The sequence below is a fragment of the Notamacropus eugenii genome, chromosome 6, assembly GCF_028372415.1.
Source record: "Notamacropus eugenii isolate mMacEug1 chromosome 6, mMacEug1.pri_v2, whole genome shotgun sequence".
NCBI lineage: Eukaryota > Metazoa > Chordata > Mammalia > Diprotodontia > Macropodidae > Notamacropus > Notamacropus eugenii.
Window position 1 is genome coordinate 102,464,255 of NC_092877.1, and position 18,712 is coordinate 102,482,966.

Sequence of the window (18,712 nt, forward strand, 5' to 3'; positions counted from 1 at the left end):
ATTATGCCATACCCCATTATGAATTTGTTAAAAACTTCTTTTTTAAAACCTTCCCAATAGCAATTTGACAAAATTGTGCTTTTTCATAAAACTTGATAAAGGGTGACATTTCCAGTTACAGAGTGACCAAAACCACAAAATTATCTAAAATTCATCCAATTATCTTGGCATCTCCAGCATACTTGGCTTTCTGCTCTTGGCCTTTTCATTTTCTTCAGGGCCATTTCCATCCTTACCAATATCTACGCCCCTTTTTCCCCTTTGGGAAATGTCCCCTTCTCTGCAGGTGTTTGGATTCTGACTTCAGAGGACAGGTTTAGCTTCTCCTCAAGCCCTCATTTTAAAAGTGGGGATAATATTTACAGAACATTTTTCCTAGTGATTGTTGTAAAGTTCAAATGAGAAATATATCAAAGTGTTTTTGTTTTCACAAGATGCTAGTCAAATGTGAGCTATAGCTATAATAACAAGGCAAAAGAGTATAGATGTGACAAGCACACTTGGGGCAGCTCAGTGGTTCGCTGGCTAGAATGTTGGGCCAGAAATCAGGAAGGTTTGAGTTCAGATTCAACCTCAGACATTTACTGACTGTGGGACCCTTGGCAAATCACTTAACCTCTGTCTGCCTCTGGTTCCCCAAATGAAAAGTGGCGATAGGAATAATACCTATTTACCAAAGTCACTGTAAGGATAAATACAATTACTTAACACAATGCCTGGCATATAGTAGGTGATTAATTATGTTTTCCTCCACCCTCATTCACACACACTCCCTTTCTTTCTTCCTTGTACAGAATTTCTAAAACATTCAACATGACTAGAAATTGTTTACCATTCATATATAAAAGCCACATGTGAGGAAATAAGTACAATAATATTGACTTCCTGGAATACACAATACTTGGCTTAACACAGGCAAAGGAATTTAAAAAGAAAAAAAAAAAGACAACTTTGCGGTAGAATTTTGATGATGTATTTTCACTCCCATTGGAAAGTGAGCAGCAACCATCCTCCTAAAAGAATGAGGAGGTATTTTTCTGAAGGAAGGCAATTTTAAAGAAGTCTGGCCTTATTTCTTTTTTCAATGCACTGCAGTAGGATAAGATTATAGTTTAGGTTACCTCTGATAATGGCTACAGATGGAACCTGAACATTACAAGAGGCTTAAGAAATAGCATAATGGAGTACTATTGTGCCATAAGAAATGATGAACAAGAAGACTTCAGAGAGGCCTGGAAGGACTTATATGACCTGATGCTGAGTGAAAGGAGCAGAACCAGGAGAACTTTGTGCACAGCAACGACCACAGTGTGCGAGAGTTTTTTCTGGTAGACTTGGAATTATGTAATAACGCAAAAACTTCTTATAAAAAAAAAAAATCCCAAAGGTGGTTCTCAAGGCAAAATGCCTTCCACACTCAGAGAAAGAAATATGGAAGTCATTCACAAAATGTAGCAGATCATGTTTGTGTATGTGTATGTGTTTGTGTATCATGTTTTGATTTGTTATATGATTTCTTTCATTTATTTTAGTCTGACTACATAGCATGACTATAGTGAAAATATACTCAATAGGAAAGTATATGTAGAACCTATACAGAATTGTATGCAGTCATGGGGAGGGAGGGGGGTAGTGGGGGGTAGGTGTGGGGGGGATAAAATCTCAATTGTAGGGCAGTGATTGTTAAACATTAAAAAATAATAATTTTAAAAAAAAAGAAATAGCATAATGTAATGGTTAGAGCCCTGGATATGGTCTTGGTGGAATCCTAATAAAGCCACCCCCAGCCCCAATATTCTAACTTCCTTATGGCCTTCACTGAACAATAGGCATGCTCTGATTTGACCACACAATCGCTTTAACCACATCACAGGCCACAGACTCAATACAGCTACAGCCTCTAGCTAGTCTCTGCCCTCAGATCCAATCCTCATGCTTAAACAAGTGTGTCCTTACACTCAACCACAACCACTTCATCTATCTAGCCCAAGACAGGACCATAATACCTACCTATCCATCTTGACCAGACAGGACCACAATAGTTAGCCAATATGAAAGCAGTACCACCAGGAGTAGACCAATGTTTGATTACTGAACCATAGAAGGGGTTTTTCCTAAAATAGTGTCTGTGCAGTAATAGTAAAGAACTGACCTAGAGTGAACTTATGATGTAGAGAGGCTTATTATAATATCATTATTATACATAAATGCCCCCCCTTGGGTTTTTGTATGCATTGTGGGTAATCGCATGTGCAGTTCCACTGAGACTGGGACCTCTTCCCCATTACCTAATCCCTTGACAAATCCCTCCTGCCTTTGTAATATTCATAATTTCTTTTGTATAATCAGCATCATTACACTATAAAATGCCTTGTCTCATTATGTTGCTGGTTTCTCTTGGAACTCAGTCCATTAGAGGCGTTACTCCCAATAAATGCCTTCACTTGGAGTGGAGGTGGTCTAACTCTGAATTCTCTGAGACAACCCCACATCAAACCATAAAACCACAACATTTCAGTAGGCCCTGAGTACAAATCCTGACTCATATTTATTAGTTGTGCAACCTTAGGGTAGTTCAATTAAATCTCTCTCAAAGACCCTGTTAACGAACTTTGATAACATTTGAAACAGACATTAGAGAAACCCATTTTGAAACTTGTGGTGTATCTGGAAAGAAGGCTGGATTTGGAATCATGGGGCCTGAAGATTCTAGCTTCACTAATTCCTTACTACCTGTGTCACCTTAAACTAGGTACTTTCAGGTTTTAGCTTCCTCATTTGTAAAATAAGGGGGTTAAACTCAGTGACTTTTAACAATCTAGGAGACTCTGACTCCCTGTCTCTAACCTCCATCTCCAGGCCTTACTTCACTAGACTTTTTTTTTTCTCACGTTTCTCTGCATTTATGGGTTTAGGCAGTGCTGTGCTGGTTCTAGCTCCTATGTCTCATGAGAACTGATAGTCAAATTTTCAGTGATCATTTACAGCTTGGAAATTGGCAAATGCTATATGTTAGGCTTGATTTATTGTTTTGTTAATTGTCTAGAGTTAAGAAAATGATGTAGAAAATGTTAACAATACAGATAAAACTTAAAAATATGTCTTGAGAACATTTTTTTCCCTATAAAGTCAGTTGTTAAATACTTACCAGCATACTGATTGATGGTCTAGGGATGATAATATACTTATTCTTTCCTGGAGGGAAATGCCATCCTCCTTCTCCTCAATTCACACTGATAAAGAATAGTCTCCAATCTCTTTTTTAAAAGGACAAAATCTCTTTTCTCCCTGTTCTCACTCTCCTCTATCATTAACCACACAAGTCAGGATTGGCAGCAGCCATTTTTTTTTTCATTTATATCAAGAGCACAAACTGATGAGAACTGAAAGTGAAGTAACATGCAGATAATAGTTTATTTGGATTGTCAGCAGCATGGGAGCTACAGCCAGTAAGGATGGTTTGAACAGTTGGTGGAGAATAGGGCAAGGAAAGCTGCGATCCTGCCTCAGTTGAGAAAGGAACAAATAAAGATATTAAGGAACTTGGGGTGACATGCCACCCTCCCCACTTAGCTCTCAACAATCTTTCTGGCTTGACCCTTCGGCTTCAAATCTGCAAAAGTTCACGTGTATGAGGGGTTCTGGAAAGAGAACATAAGGTGCCCCATGTCAGGGTATTTACCCCTCTAATACATGAACTCTATCCTATGCTTCCCTACAGCTTGGCAAGATGAATTCTTTGGTATCATCTTCTGCCTCTGGTGGCTTCCATGTTCTCTTTCCAACAAATCTCTTCAAGAATCAAAAATCTTGGCAGATGGAAATACTTGGCAATCTGTGTAAATTCACACATCCAGCAGATCAGGCCTCTCCTCCAAATCATTTTCCTCTCTGTGGCTGTGACCAAAAAGTTTTCATAATATAAAACTCAGGGAAGGGTTGAGGCTCCCCCAGCTTCCCACAAAAAAAAAAATTGGGTCTTATTTGCTGATTATCATGCACGTAAGATGACAATGTAACAGTCACAGAAGGAACTGTGGAGCGAAGATATAAAATAGGTGAAAGCTTCATACATCTTCCCAATGTACATAAGTCATCCATCATCAGCAACTTTCTAAAGAAGGTCATCATCAATGACCAAAAAAGGAATTTCTTTTCCTGACAATCCAGCAAGGAACACAGGCTTCAGGGTCTTTGATGTTCCATCTTGGGTCACCCAGTCTCTGCTATATCTGTGAGTGCCTGAGTCAATTCAGCAAAAGTTGGGCGGCCTACAGGTTTCTGCAAGAGGTCAGATAAGAGGACAGAATCATTAGAAGACTCACTTTGGCACAGGTTATGGGCCTTCCTGGCAGGCAGCCCTAACCTCAAACAGAAGAACTTGGTCATCAGAGCAAGTCATTTCAGCACGGGCATTAGTGTAGGAGTTAATCACAAATAATATACTCTTAGCACAAAATGAAGGGCTGTGTGTGTGTGTGCGTGCGAGAGAGAGAGAGAGAGAGAGAGAGAGAGAGAGAGAAACTTCTGGCAACTGTGAAATGAGTGTAATACTACTATCTGTTTCACAGGGTTGTTATGAGGATCTAATACAAAATACTACAAGCCTTAAAGCACCATATAAATGCCAGCTATATTAGTATTGTTATTTCCTTTTGCTTTTTTTTCAGTCATCCCCTCACACACTAATGTGCATGATCTCCAAAGATGAAAGATTCAGTATACTAGGCCAAAAAGTCATGGTTGGGGCACAGGATGGGATCACAGGCATGGGATGGTTTAAAGATAGGCAGACAATAAACATTTATTAGGAATCCACTGTGTGCCAGGAGATATACTAAGAGCTGGGAATACAAATGCAAAAACAAGACGTTCCTGCCCTCAAGGAGCTTACCACGGGGAAGACAAAGGCTGAGAAGCAGGTACCAAAAGGAGGCATGTTGGCAAAGTAATGACTATAGCTGGGATGGAATGAGGTATGGCTGGCCTGGGCCAGCCCCCCAAAAAGTTTAAAGACAATATCATTATTCTGGCCTGTTTACTCTCCAGTTTACCCAGTGGTTTTCTAAGTCTAAATTATTTCTGAACCCTTAGGTCATACAGAGAAAAAAGATTGTGAGATATGGAACAGGAAGATCCCTTCATAATGTGTTCAATATCATGTTGTGTTCTAGGGTTTCCAGAGCACTTTACATCCATTATATCATTTGATCCTCACAATCTGCCCATGGGGTGGGTGCTATGATTATCCTTATTTTATAAATGAGGAAACTAAGGTTCAGAGAGATCATTTCTCTTCTTCCCGGTCATATCAGACAAACAATAGAAGCTAAGCCATATATAAGAAGCTTTCATTCCATGCGAAACTTACATGAGAACAGTTAAGAGGGAAACAGTGAGATACTGACGATAAATAGCTAATTACTTCAGAAGCAAGGGAGATCAGTGTGTGCTGGCAGGTACTGAGCAAGGCCTTGAAAAAATGAAGAGAATCTTCACAGATGAAAAGGAGTGTGGTGGGCATTACGTATAAACATCACTTAACTATAGATGACCTCTAAGAGCCTTTCTGACTCTAAATCTAGGATGCCATGAGCCTATTTCCAATTTATAGGATATATAATTTGTTTGTGGATAGCTGTTTGTATGTTGTCTCACCTATTAGACTGAAAGGTCTTTGAGAGCAGGGAGTGTGTTTTCCTTTCTTTTTATTCCCAGTGCTTAAAGCAGCACCTGGCACATAGTAGGAATTTAACAGATGTTTATTGACGGAATGACTGACTATAAAAGTTGAAATTCAGGTAGGAGAGTTAGGGTTGATGAAGGGATTGTGAAGAGTCATGAAAAGTAGGTAGAAGTGTTGGATTTTGTGAGGAATAAATCAGGAGTCATTGTAGGTTCTTGAACCAAGCAAGTAAGACAGTAAAAGTGAAAAGTCAGAAAAATTAGTTTAAGAAAAGCAGAGTAGTATGTATAGAAAAAGTTGGTTTTGTGTCAGAAAGACCTGGGTTCAGATCCAGTCTCTAACACATACTGCCTTTGTGACCCTGGGCAAGTCACTCTCAGTACTGCCACCCCCTCCACCCCCAGCAAAGGAGGTGATAATCTGGATTGGTAGAGGAATTTCCTCCTGGGGCATTCCCTATACCAGTGCTTTTACCTGTATGGTTTTTTAAAAAAAGAAAGGGAGCAAGAATGGGAAATAACAGAACTTAATAGCTCATTATTTGATGAAGTGGAAAACATCAATTACCTAGGAAAAAACTCCTTGAAGAAAATCACTTCGTAAACTGGAAAGCAGTCTGGCAGAAATTAGAATTATTAGACTAGAAAAAGATTAGAAGAGAAACCGATTGTATACCTCTCCTAGCTATGGGCAGGAAATGCATTCTTAACCAAACAAGAGATAGAGGCAATTACAAAAGATAAAATGGATAACTTTGATTACATGAAACTAAAAAGCTTCTTCACAGACAAAATTAATGCACCTAGAATGAGGAATGGTCAAATGGGGTAAGAAAAATCTTTATATCAAATTTCTCTGATAAGGGTTTGCTATCCAACCTATATAAACAATCCGTAAATGCACATATAAGATTAATAGTCATTCTTTAACAGATAAGTGGTTTAAGGTTATAAGTGGTTCTCAAAAAAAGAATTGTAAAGTATTCACAGCCACATGAAGGAATGCTCTAATCACAAATAATCAGAGACATGAAAATCGAAACAACCCTGAAGTTTCACCTCACACCCTGCAAATTTGCAAAGCCTGCCCCCAAAATGGCAATAGTTAATGTTGGAGGGATTATGGAATGATAGGCACGCTAATTCACAGCTGGTAGAACTGTGGAATGGTACAGCCATTTTGGAAATCAATTTGGAATTATGCAAATAAAGTAACTAAAGTGTCCATACCCTTTGAACCAGAGACTCCATTACTGGGTTTATACCCCAAGGAAGCCATTAATAGAAGAAAGTTACCAATGCATCAAAATATTTATAGCAGTACTTTATGTGATAGTAAAGAATTGGAAACTGTTGATACCTATTGATTGTAGAATGGCTATGTGGTGCGTGTTCTGTAAAAATTGATGTATATAATGAATACAGAGAAGCATGGAAAGATTTATATGAACTGAGAAAGAGTTAAGTACACAGAACCAAGAAAACAATACAGTTATCCCTTCCATATCATGACTTTCCCCATCACATTTCTGATATATAGCAGGTCAGCTTAGGAAATTAAATGGGAATTTGGGGGGAGTTTTGTGGAAGCTGCAGATGACACACAAAGGCCAGCAGATGACACAGAGCCGATAACCCAATGTTTAACCCAAATTTTAGCAAGAGGTACATGTAAATGCCCCATTAAAAAAAAAGAAAAAGTTTAGACTTCTTTAGTACAAAGGAATAGCCAAAACATTTTACAAGGATTTTCCACGTTACAGGGGTGCTGCACCCCTAACCCCCATGATGTGGAAGGGATAATTATATACACAATAACTGTAAAAATGTGAATTGAAAGAAAAACCACAGGCAAAAAAATCAAAACTAAATGTAACAAAATTATAAAAATCAAGCATGACTCAAATTCAAAGATATGAAAGAATAATTCTACCCCACTTCTTCATGGAAGTGTTACACAGTGTATGTGTGTTTGAACTTTTTAAAACTACTGATCAGACTGCTGGGATTTTTCCTTTTTTTTGTCTTTAAAAGGTATTGTTTGTTATACAGGATCGCTCATGGCAGGGAACGGGGTAGGAGAAGAGAGAAGGATACTCGGGATAACTATTATACTATAAAAACAGAAGTTATCAATAAAAACTTATTTAAAAAACAAAGAAAGGAATGAAGTTAGGGAGCCAGGTGTTAGAGATTTAGGCAACTGGAATTAGGGAGATCATCAAGGAAGCTGTTACAGTAACTATAGGATTAGGAGAATCATAGAATTTCAGAGTTGTAACCAATCTAATCTCTTAATTTTACAAGTGGGGAAAAGAAGGTCATGAGAGTTTAAGTGACTTATCCAAACTCACAAAAGTATGAAGTAGCAAAACAGGGATTTGAACTAGGTCCTTTGACCTAGGGCAGCTAGGTGGTAGAGTAGATAGAGTTCTGGGCCTGGGAGTCAGGAAGATTCATCTTCTTGAGTTCTAAACTGGTGCGACCCTGGATAAGTCACTTAATCATGTTTGCCTTAGTTCCTCATCTGTCAAATGAGCTGGAGAAGGAAATGGAAAACCACTCTAGTAGCTTTGCAAAGAAAACCCCAAATGGGGTCACACAGTCAGACACAACAGAAAAATGACTCAACAACAACAAATCTCTGATTCTAAAATTTCCCTTCTTTCTACTACATTACCTGCTTATAGCCATAAGACGATTAAGAGCCTGTTGTTTTCAGCAGGAATAAAGAGAAATGGATAAATCCAAAACATATTTTGAAGGAAGAAACAATTTGGAGACAGTTTCAATATAGAGAAAAAGGAAGAAGCAAAGATGAGTCTCAGATGAGAAGCCTTGGACAAATAGCAGCATCACAAAAACTGAGACCCTAGAAAGGGGAACCAAGAGATGAGATCAGTTTGGGAAATGTTGAGCAGGAGATGATGCTCATGCATCTAAATGGAGATGTTCCATTTGGAACATGTCTTCCAGTTGGAATATTGACTGAAGGTCAAAGTCAGAAGGTAAAGCTAGAATGGAAGTAATAAGTACATCTTGTTAAAGGAGTGAGTATAGACAAGTAAAAGGAGAGGACCAAAGAATGAGCCTTCAGTGACATGCAGTTATAAGGAAGAAGATCCCAAAAAAGATCTCTGAGAATACACATGAACAAGAATGTGCCTCACTGGAAATAGAGAAGATCGTTTCAAGGAGTAGCTAATACCTTAAAGGGAATGAACATCGAGAGAATTCACACAGTAGAACAGGATTGGAAAGGACCTCAAAGACCATTTGGTCCTACCAATACCTTAAAAAAAAATCCCCTCATCAGAGTTGGTATCTATAAGTACAAAACAAATATGTGTATAAATTGATTCCTTCTATTTTGAGTTTGTTTTTTGACCTTTCCACACCTTAGCCCCAGTAGAAAGTAAACCCTTTGAGGTCAGGGATATCTCCCTTTTGTATTTGGCCTGGCATAGTACCTGACATGCCATAGGTGCTTAATAAATGCTTTTTGCTTGATTCTTTTGTCTCTCCCTTCAATTCAGGCTTATTTCTACTCACTCTATAAATCAGACCTATTGATTGGAAACATTTTTGTTAGAATGATTTTACATATATATATACACGCGCACACACACACACGTATTTGTGTCTCATGATAACCATCTCTGGGGGAGACAGGAGGGAAAAAAGGAAAAAAAATAAATTTACATGATGTTTATTATATATTAAAAAGGAATAGCAAAGATTTGCAGTTTCATGTACAAAAATTATATTATACTATACTATACTATATATTATGAAAATTATACTATATTATGGAAATGCTTGTTTTATTCCATAAATTAACAATAAAATAAATTTTTTAAAAATCCCCTTTACAACATGCCTAACAAATACCATCAGGTGATCCTCGTATGTCACGATCTTGAGGCCTACTATATCAGTTTTACTCTTCTGGACTCTCCAGTTAATCAGCATTCTACCTCTTTAGGTAGAATGGTCCCAATCAGGGCAGAATACAGTTGGGACTGTATTCAGGATTTCTTTGTCCTGAACACTCTATGTCTTTTAATATAGCCTAAGATCATATTAGTTTTCTTGGCACATGGTTGACTCATATGGAGATTGCTGTCCACGAAAAACCCCAGATCCTGTCCAGATGAACTGCTAACTAACCACATATTATTTCATTTGATTCTACCAAAAAGGAAATAATCCTTTTGTAATGTCAATAGCCACCATCCAGATCACAAATTAGCTGCTGTCCATCTGTCTATTTTCCCATCTGCATTTGAAAGGTTTCTTTTGCTCCTCCCTCATTCCTTCCTTCCTTCCTTTCTTCCTTTCTTCCTTACTTCCCTCCTTTCTTACTTCCCTCTCTCCTTCCCTTCCCCCGCTCCATCTTTCCCTCCCTCTTCTCTCTGTCTATTTCTCAATCTCTATGGTTCCCCCACACTTTTTTAAAAAACACTCAGGGAGAGAAAGAAGCTGCCAAAACTACAAAAGAGTGTGCTGACAAGGTGGGGTGGGGGGGTGGAAGGTGCTAGGTCAGTGCCCAGAAAGGAAAGATACTGGGAGCAGTAAACCTATGGCCTTTGTGTTTATGTTTGGCCTTTCTACAATAGAAAGTACTTTGGAAAAGGGAATTTTCCCCACTGCTCCTGGAACGTGTTCCGCTCTCATTTTGCTTCTCCCTGCCATATTTTTAGCAGTGAGGAGTTTGCCACAAGAATACTTTTTTCGCTTATGAAAAAGAACACAGATGGCAACTGATGGAAATGAAAACACTGGCTCTCCCTTTTCGAGGTGGAAATTTCAAGACTCTTATGACCAGCTGGGTTCTACTCTGTTTCTGCCAATTGACCCTGTTATCTTGGACAATCATCTAACCTTTGTGCCTTCAGTGAATCACAGGACCATAGACTCGAGTGAAAAAAGGCCTTTGAGGTGATACAGTCCAACCTCTTTCATTTTGTAATAGGGTGAGCTGAGACATACAGAGATTAAATGGTTTACTCACCCAAGGTCACCCAGCCAAGCAAATGGCAGAGTTTAGACCTAAACTCAAATCCTCCAACCCTTTACAGTTGCCTTGTACAGCTACAGGTCACATTTACCCAACAGAATGGATTTTTAAAAGAAAAGAAGTGCCCTGATCATTGCAGAAGGAGAGTCAATGCAAAATGGCCAATGACAAAGTAACATTGTAGCAACACAGGTAGGATCATCAGGCGAAGTCATTAATATGAAATAGATACTTTCTTTCCCTTTTACCCATGGGTTTTTGAGTCCACATGTGAAACAGGTCAGCCTAGTGCCAGGAAATAGAACCTATAGCCTAAGTTAGAAAGAAAGGAAGACAAACCTCGTGCCAGCAGCTATACATGACTTCATATACAGTCATCGGAGCCAGGTATGGACGATACAGCCTGAAGCCTTTGGAAACAGCCTCCATAACTTGTAAATTGGATTCCTTTGCGAAAGGCATCTTGCCCTCAGTAAAAACCTCCCACATCAGAACTCCTAAAATGTAAAATACACAAAGGCAAATTGGAGAGAAGGAGAATCGTTACTTTTTTAAAAATTGTGGACTGTCTGGAATAGGGGCATAGAAGAGGAATAAAATAGGGGTAGCTATCTACCTCCAGAGAAAGAAATGATGAACTTGAAATGCAAATTGAAGTGTAATTTTTCTCACTTCATTTTTCTTGCTTTTTTGAAATATGGTAAATATGGAAATATGTTTTGCATGATTTCACATGTATAACTGATATATTGCTTGCCTTCTCAGTGGGTGGAGGGAGTGAGAGGGTGGAGAGAATTTGGAACTCAAAATTTAAAAAGAATCTTTAAAATAAATAAATAATGAATTTTATTTTTAAAAGCATCGTTAACCAATGATGAAGCACACTACCCAACTCCCACCAGAGAAGTGATGGACTCAGGCTGCATAATGAGACATATAATTTTTTTGGTCATGGTCAATGTGGGAAATCATCATACTTAACTATGCATGTTTGTTTTTGTTTTTTCTTTTCAGGAGTGGGATGAAAGAGAAAATAGATCTTCATTAATTGAAAAAAATGAATTTAAAGAGTTTTTTTTAGTATGTAAGACAGTGTCATACACATGGTAGGTATTTAATAAATAATAAATTAATTACAGAGACTACTTAAAGACACTTCCAACAGGAATTCTTTAGTATTCATCTGAAAGCTAACTTGGGTCAGTTGCACACATGGGGGCAACCTCTCAGCTAAATTGTTGTCCATAGGCTTGTTTCCTGAAGGGTTTGGGCTAGACCATCTCCAAAGTCCTTTCCAGTTCTGATGTTCTATGGTTCTATCATTCTAAAGTGCTACTTGCTATTATCACTGTGTGTATAAGTAGTGAAGAGCTAAAGAGACTGAGGTTGCCCATTAGATACTGTGGAGGGCTTCACATTTTCCTTGTTCTGTTCCTGGTCACAAACTCCATTCCTAACTATGGCCAGCCACTGCACAAATGAGGAAGACTGGCCTGGAGAGTGGAAATGATTGAGCTCAAATTTATCACTAATCTTGAGGGGAAAAAAAGTAAATGCTTTATTGAGAATGGATCTATATGTAGCACATATAAGTACATCAAGTTTTATACTGTACTAAATTAAGGTTTTACAGTATCTTAAGCTACATAAATCCTACAAAATCTCAAAACAATGAATTAAATATGGTGAACCTCTTCTATGAACAATAAGCAATAAGTTCATGTTTCTAGGTGAACAATAGCTTTTTCTAAGTTTAAATGTTAACTCTATTTACAAATTGATTAACTGAGGATGAAGCTCATTACACAAAAGCTACAGATAACCTGAGATAAATTTTCTTTTCAAGACAATGATGGGGAAAAGCTATCAAGGGGAAAGGGAAAGAGTGGTTGTCTTTTTCAATAGGCAGACTCTTTAATTTAAAATTTAAATTAAAATTTTTTTCAAGTTAAAATTAACTCCTTACTTGGAAAGGAAAACGAGCAGTCTCAGAAGTGTGTACATCCTAGAAGCCACCAAAGGCTTTTTGGAAGTTTCAGGCTGCACAAAGCAAGACCATAGATCTGAGAAGAGGCCATGAGAATCTTATCTTGTACTAAGAAACAAGGTGAACTGAGGATCCTAGTCTACTTAGACATCCAATGTCAAATCAGCTTCATCAAATGAACTCACCAAATGACCAGACATCAGATTTGCTGCTGTATTTGTTAAAGTGAAAGACTTCAGGGGCTGACCACTTGACTGGGAACTTGGAACCCGAAGAGCTGATGTATTCATCATCCAAAACATACCTGCAACCAATAGATACACTACATTAATTAGGACATTGGATGAATTTCCATTCAGATCCTCAGGGAACTTTGGCGTTGGCTACATAGCAAAATCCTCCTAAAAAAGAAGCAAGGCATAATCTTTGAATACAAAGAGGTTTTGTGTCTCTCCTTGTTAACACTGTAGACACTGTTCTGCTTCAAACTTTACCAGTTAACTTCAGTATTTATGATGTTATTTGGTTCTCATAAACCTGTAGCAATTCCTCGTATCAAACACGAACTTTTAAATGACAAGTCATCAGCCTGGATGTGTTAATCATCACAATGACTTGCATATTAAAGGTATACACACCAGCCCCTTAGAATATACTCATTCTTCTCAGGAAGGAGCAGGGGGACTATGGGTATTGTTATGTCAGTTTTGCTTAATTGTTTTTCTTTGTTACAAGGGAGGCCTGAATGACAAAGACACATGTTGGGAAATGATTGTTATTAAAAACAAAAAGTATCAATAACGCTTAAAAAAAAGCAGCATACTGAAGTAGTTCAGCAACCAATTTGGGGAAGGGAAAAAAATACATAAGAAGTAACCCCAAGCATCAAATTGCATGGATACATTTTAGCAAAGAATGAATTTAAAATTTAAATTTAAAAATTTTACATTTAAAAAAGAATGTATTTGGAGGTTGTTTCAATGCCTTCTTTCCTTACTCAACTGTTAACACTCAACATTTGTTGCTTTTTAAGCAAAAATCCCTCATATATTATAATGACCTTGTAGAGAGTAGACAGAGAGGGATGTGTCACCTTCTTTGACAGAACTTTGAACTAGTTCCAGGAAGTGAGCGAGTCCCTGGAAGACAGGGGCTTTCAGTCTCTAAAGCTTTGGATAATGATATTGTGAAGATATGCCCCCTTTCAAAAGAACTACGCACCAGAAACCCCTCTGGCCTATACAATACTTTTTGTCTGTCTCTATATTTTTTTCTCTTTCTCTTTCTGTGTGTCTCTGTGTCTTTCTATTTCTGTGTCTTTTACAAAGAAAAACCAAATGCCTCACTATAAAGGTGAAAGATTGACCAGAATTATGGACAGAAAATTACGTAGAGGAGGAAACCTCAACCTAACGTCTGGACTGAATTGTGCACAGTTGGTTTCAGTTCCCCTAAACTGGGTGAACAGGAAATAATAGCCCCAAAAACAGTTAGCCCAGAAACTAACTCTCCCTTAGAGTGCAGAGTTGGTTGATAAAATTCTCTTCCCCAACCCAAGTAGACTTTGAGAGTCCACTCTTCTTTCAGGATGGGATTCCAGTACCACATCCTATAGGAAGCCTTTCTGAATCCTGGAGTCTTTCCTTTGTCCAACCTCCCTGCTGTACTCTGTATCCATTCAATATTCTCAATACTCTTAGTTTTTGCATCACAATGAGTCCATGTGTAATCCACGCAGATGGCACAAAGTCTTTGTTTTCTTTGTGCTCTGTCCACAGGAGGCAAAGCAAAAAAGAAGAAACAAAATATGGGCTCCAGGGTTCTTCTATGTTCTATTACCTTGTCATTCCAAAGTCTGAAATTTTTATTATGCATGTAGAACTGACCAAACAATTTCTGGCAGCCTGTGGAAAAAGGAAAAAGATGCATGGGCAAAATTCCATTCTGGCAAGACTTTTTCTATTATTGCTTCCCCCTCCCAGTTCATTTGTACCCCTTCCTCCATCTTTCAGCCTCTGCCCCCATGATCCTTTGGAGTTGATGATAATAACCCCAGTGATTACTGTTGTTATTCAGTTGTATCCAACTCTTCATGACACCATTTGGGGTTTTCTTGGCAAAGATACTGGAGTAGTTTGCCATTTTCTTCTCCAGCTCATTTGACAGATGAGGAAACTGAGGCAAACAGGGTTAAGTGACTTGCCAAGGGTCACACAGCTAGTACATTTCTGAGGCTGGATGTGAACTCACAAAGATGAGTCTTCCTGACTCTTGATAGAGTCTAGCACTATCCACTGCACCACCTAGTTACCTTCATACAATAGATTTTAAAACGATGGCACTCTTCAATAAGAGTCCTTGCTTTCTTAAAGAGCTGTCTGGGTCTCAAAGAATTTACTGGCTCATGGTTTTGTAACTAGTAAGCATCAAATGCAAGATCTGAACCCAAGTTACTCCAAGCCATTGCTCTAGCCTCTACAATAAGTTGCACTTATTTTTTAATGTTAGGATAGAATGTTGGACTCCAAGTGAGTAAGGATTGAATTTAAATTGTTTCAGACACACACAAGTTGTGTTCCCCTGGGCAAGTTACTTTAACTTCTCTCAGTCTCAGTTTCCTCATCTGTAAAATGGGTATCAATAATAGCACTTACCTCATAGGGTTATAAGGATCAAATGAGATGACATATGCAAAGCACTTTGTAAACCTTAAAGTACTATACAAATTGTAGCTATTATTACTTGTTAATAATAGCAAACACACATACACACAAAACCCAAAGAAATTCCAAAGAAATTGCATGTTCTTTATTTTTATTTCATTCTTCCTCAAACATCATGTTAGATATACCAAACCCAAGAAAGATTCACTCTAAGGTAAAACTCTTAACTATATATCTTAGCATTATTTCCTGAGCTATATGATAAACATAGCTTACATTGACATAAGTATAGACCAATTAGTAAATGTTCTGTGTAGAACAACTGGTCTCTGACTTGATAGTTAAGGTCTAGGGAGTTGCCTGAGTCATAAAATTCAAAGAACTTGTTATTAACTTTTATGAATGCAAAGTACACACAAAGTGAGTATCTGTATAGATCAACTGCCCTTTGACTTGGTAGATAAGAGCGTTGTCTTAAGAACTCAGGGACTGACCCTCAGAGGACCTATTTAAACCTGTTTTTCTAATCCCATTCCCAGGTCTTCCATTACACTATAATCCTAAAAATCCCCCTAGTTCTTCAATCTTTATACTTTGGTATTTCAAAGCACTCTTGATTTCATCTGCATAGGTAACCCTTCCACTTATGTTGTACCTTCATTATAATCATGGGCTATCCTACTTTTTAAAAAATTACCACCTAGCAGTCAGCTTTCTGGTGGGGAAACTCTCCACATTTAGCTAGGCTAGTTCTCAGATAGGCTATGAGTCTATCACCAGGTTTCTATTCAAATCCCTGATAAGAGTCACCAAACCATATGCTACATTAGGATCTAAGGTTTCAAGAACGCAGAGTCACTTCTACCCTACCAAAAAGCAATTTTCATCCTGAAATAGTACTTTAGGCAAGGTTTATATTTAAAGGATTTATAATTTCCAATTAAAATTAAGGTGATTTAGTAGAATGTAAGCTATCTTGCTTTTTTTATATCTCTGTCTTAAGCTCCTGACATTTTACCTGGCAGGCATTTAATAAATTAGTCCTTAATCAATCCATCAGTCAACAAGCCTTTCACAAGAACTTAGGTGGAGCTAGGCACTGTGGCAGGTGATATAGTTCCTGTCCGCAACATCTTATTATCGGAGGAAAAGGGGTGGGGTGGGGTAGAATACAATAAATAAATATAGACTAGATACACAAGTACATCCTGGAAGCCTTCTCAGGTTGGTAGGACCTTCCAGAGCTTGCCCCACACTGGCACAGTCTTCTAGAACCCAAGATTCCATCCATATCTAATAAGGCATTGGGTAAAATACAAATGAAGCAAAACTCTACCATCTTGAATAAAGAGTTAACAACTCATACTTACTAAATCCCTGTGAATGAAGCTATTGCTCTCCAGGTACTCCATACCTTCACACACATCCTGGCACATGCTCAGTAGCATTCCTTTATTAAGTCTTCCTTGTCTCTCTCTGAGATAATGAAGCAGAGACCCATTTTCCATAAACTCTGTTACTATGTAGAGTGGCTGCTGTTGGGTGCATACTCCATAAAGTTGGACTAGTCTTGAATGAGATAATTTCCTGTTCAAGAAATACATTTTAATAATTGAAAGTTTATATTTCACTTACATAGAATTGGGTTATGGTTTGTTTTGTTTTGGTTTTTTTTGAGAGGAGAGATTTTTTAAGTGCTTTAGAATAATAGAAGTACTTAGCATTTTCATCTTCTGAAGACTATATTAGCAAAACCTTACAACGTGACTATAAAGATGGCATTTTACTTTTCCTCTCCTTAACTAACTTAAGTTGGGATTAAACAGTATGTCCAAAGAGATAGAACTGGCTTATTTCAGAGTGTGAGATGAAATACAGCTATCTCCACTAATCAGTTCCCAGTGTTTCCCCATTCACCTGGAAGGTAATGACATGGATAGTCCAAATCAACAGATAATAAAAAACATTTCAATTATAATCAGGAAAATTGAGGACCAGATGAGGAAGAGAGGCTGAGTGATGATTGGAAGACCTACTTGAATTTAATATATCTCATGATCAGTCATAACTAGGATATGGTAATTACGACTAACCTGAGGCACTGAAATTGAGAGGATGAGGACAGTATTTATAGTCCTTTAGCAGGCAGAGACAACTGAGTTTAGTACTTCACTGGCTAAATAGAAGGCTACAAAATGGCAAGCATCCTCCTCACTCTCCCCAGAAATTCCTTGTCCCCTCCCTTACAATAGCATTCCCAGTAGTGGCCTTGAGTCATTCTCAAATTGCTGCCAATGTCTCTCCCCAAATGAGTTTGTTTTGTAAAAGTTGACTTGATAACACATTTTATACTGGTTGCTTTGAGTAGCAAAATGTATAGTTATAACCATAAGTAATCTAAAATGTAGGGGAGCTATATGTGAATAATCAAGAGTTGTTATATCATACTGAAACTGCTTAGAAAAAAACACAAATATTAAACTATGAAAAAATAAAAAGGAAAAAACTACAAATATTTCAGCAGGTTTAAGCTAATTTTGATCAACAAGGCAAACAGCTTAACAGATAATGAAACAAAAATGTATTTTCCATGAAAAATGAAATATGTCATATTGCAACCATACTTGAAAGAATGGATTTGAGATTAAGTGTTTTGTCTGTAGCTGTTCAGGTGCTAAGATTTCATCAGTGTAGGGAAATGATGCAGATCTCGTAACTCAAGGGCTTAGAGAGTTACCTACGGGCACACTGAGAGGATCATCAAAGAGGTAGTTGGTTGACATTTAGAAAAGGAAGTGGTGATTACCAAGAGCCAGTGTGGCTTCATCAGGAACAAGTCATGCCAGACTAACTTGATTTCCTTTTGCTTTTTAAAATAGGATTGTTAAAAGTATAGATTAAGGGGAATTTTGTGGACATAGTTTACCTTGAGGTAAAAATGGCTAATAGTATTCTTGTGAAGAAAAATGGAGAGTTATAGATTAGACAATAATATAATCAGATGGTTTAGAAACTGGTTGGATGACCAGACTCAAAGGATGTCATGTCCAATAGAGCATACTAAGGATCTGTGCTTGGCCTTATACAGTTTAACATTTTAAACAATGACTTAGATAAATTCTTAGATGATATGCTCATCAAAGTTGCAAATGACACAAAGCTTGTTAGCTAACAGAGTCAGGATCTAAAAGCATCTTGACAAGTGAGAGCACTGGGCTAAATCTAACAAGATAACATTAAGGAGGGATAAATATAAAGTCTTGCACTTGGGTACAAAAAGTCAACTTCAGAAGTATAACAAGGGAGGAACATAGTTAGACAGTAGTTGGTATAAAAAAGATCTAGAGATCTTATCAG

General features: G+C 37.8%; 1 protein-coding gene across 2 annotated transcripts in view; it reads right to left on the reverse strand.

Annotated features, from left to right (window-relative positions):
• Positions 1-3,395: 3,395 nt before the first annotated feature.
• Positions 3,396-18,712, reverse strand: part of TXK (TXK tyrosine kinase) — a 40,371-nt gene continuing 25,054 nt past the window's right edge. For both annotated transcript variants that reach the window (XM_072620694.1, XM_072620693.1), the window contains 5 exons: positions 16,726-16,942; positions 14,532-14,596; positions 12,878-12,996; positions 11,045-11,202; positions 3,396-4,281 (listed from right to left, as the gene is read on the reverse strand). In XM_072620694.1, coding sequence (XP_072476795.1) covers positions 4,213-4,281; positions 11,045-11,202; positions 12,878-12,996; positions 14,532-14,596; positions 16,726-16,942 — 628 coding nt within the window. In that variant the 3' untranslated portion in view covers positions 3,396-4,212. The remainder of the gene's footprint in view (positions 4,282-11,044; positions 11,203-12,877; positions 12,997-14,531; positions 14,597-16,725; positions 16,943-18,712) is intronic.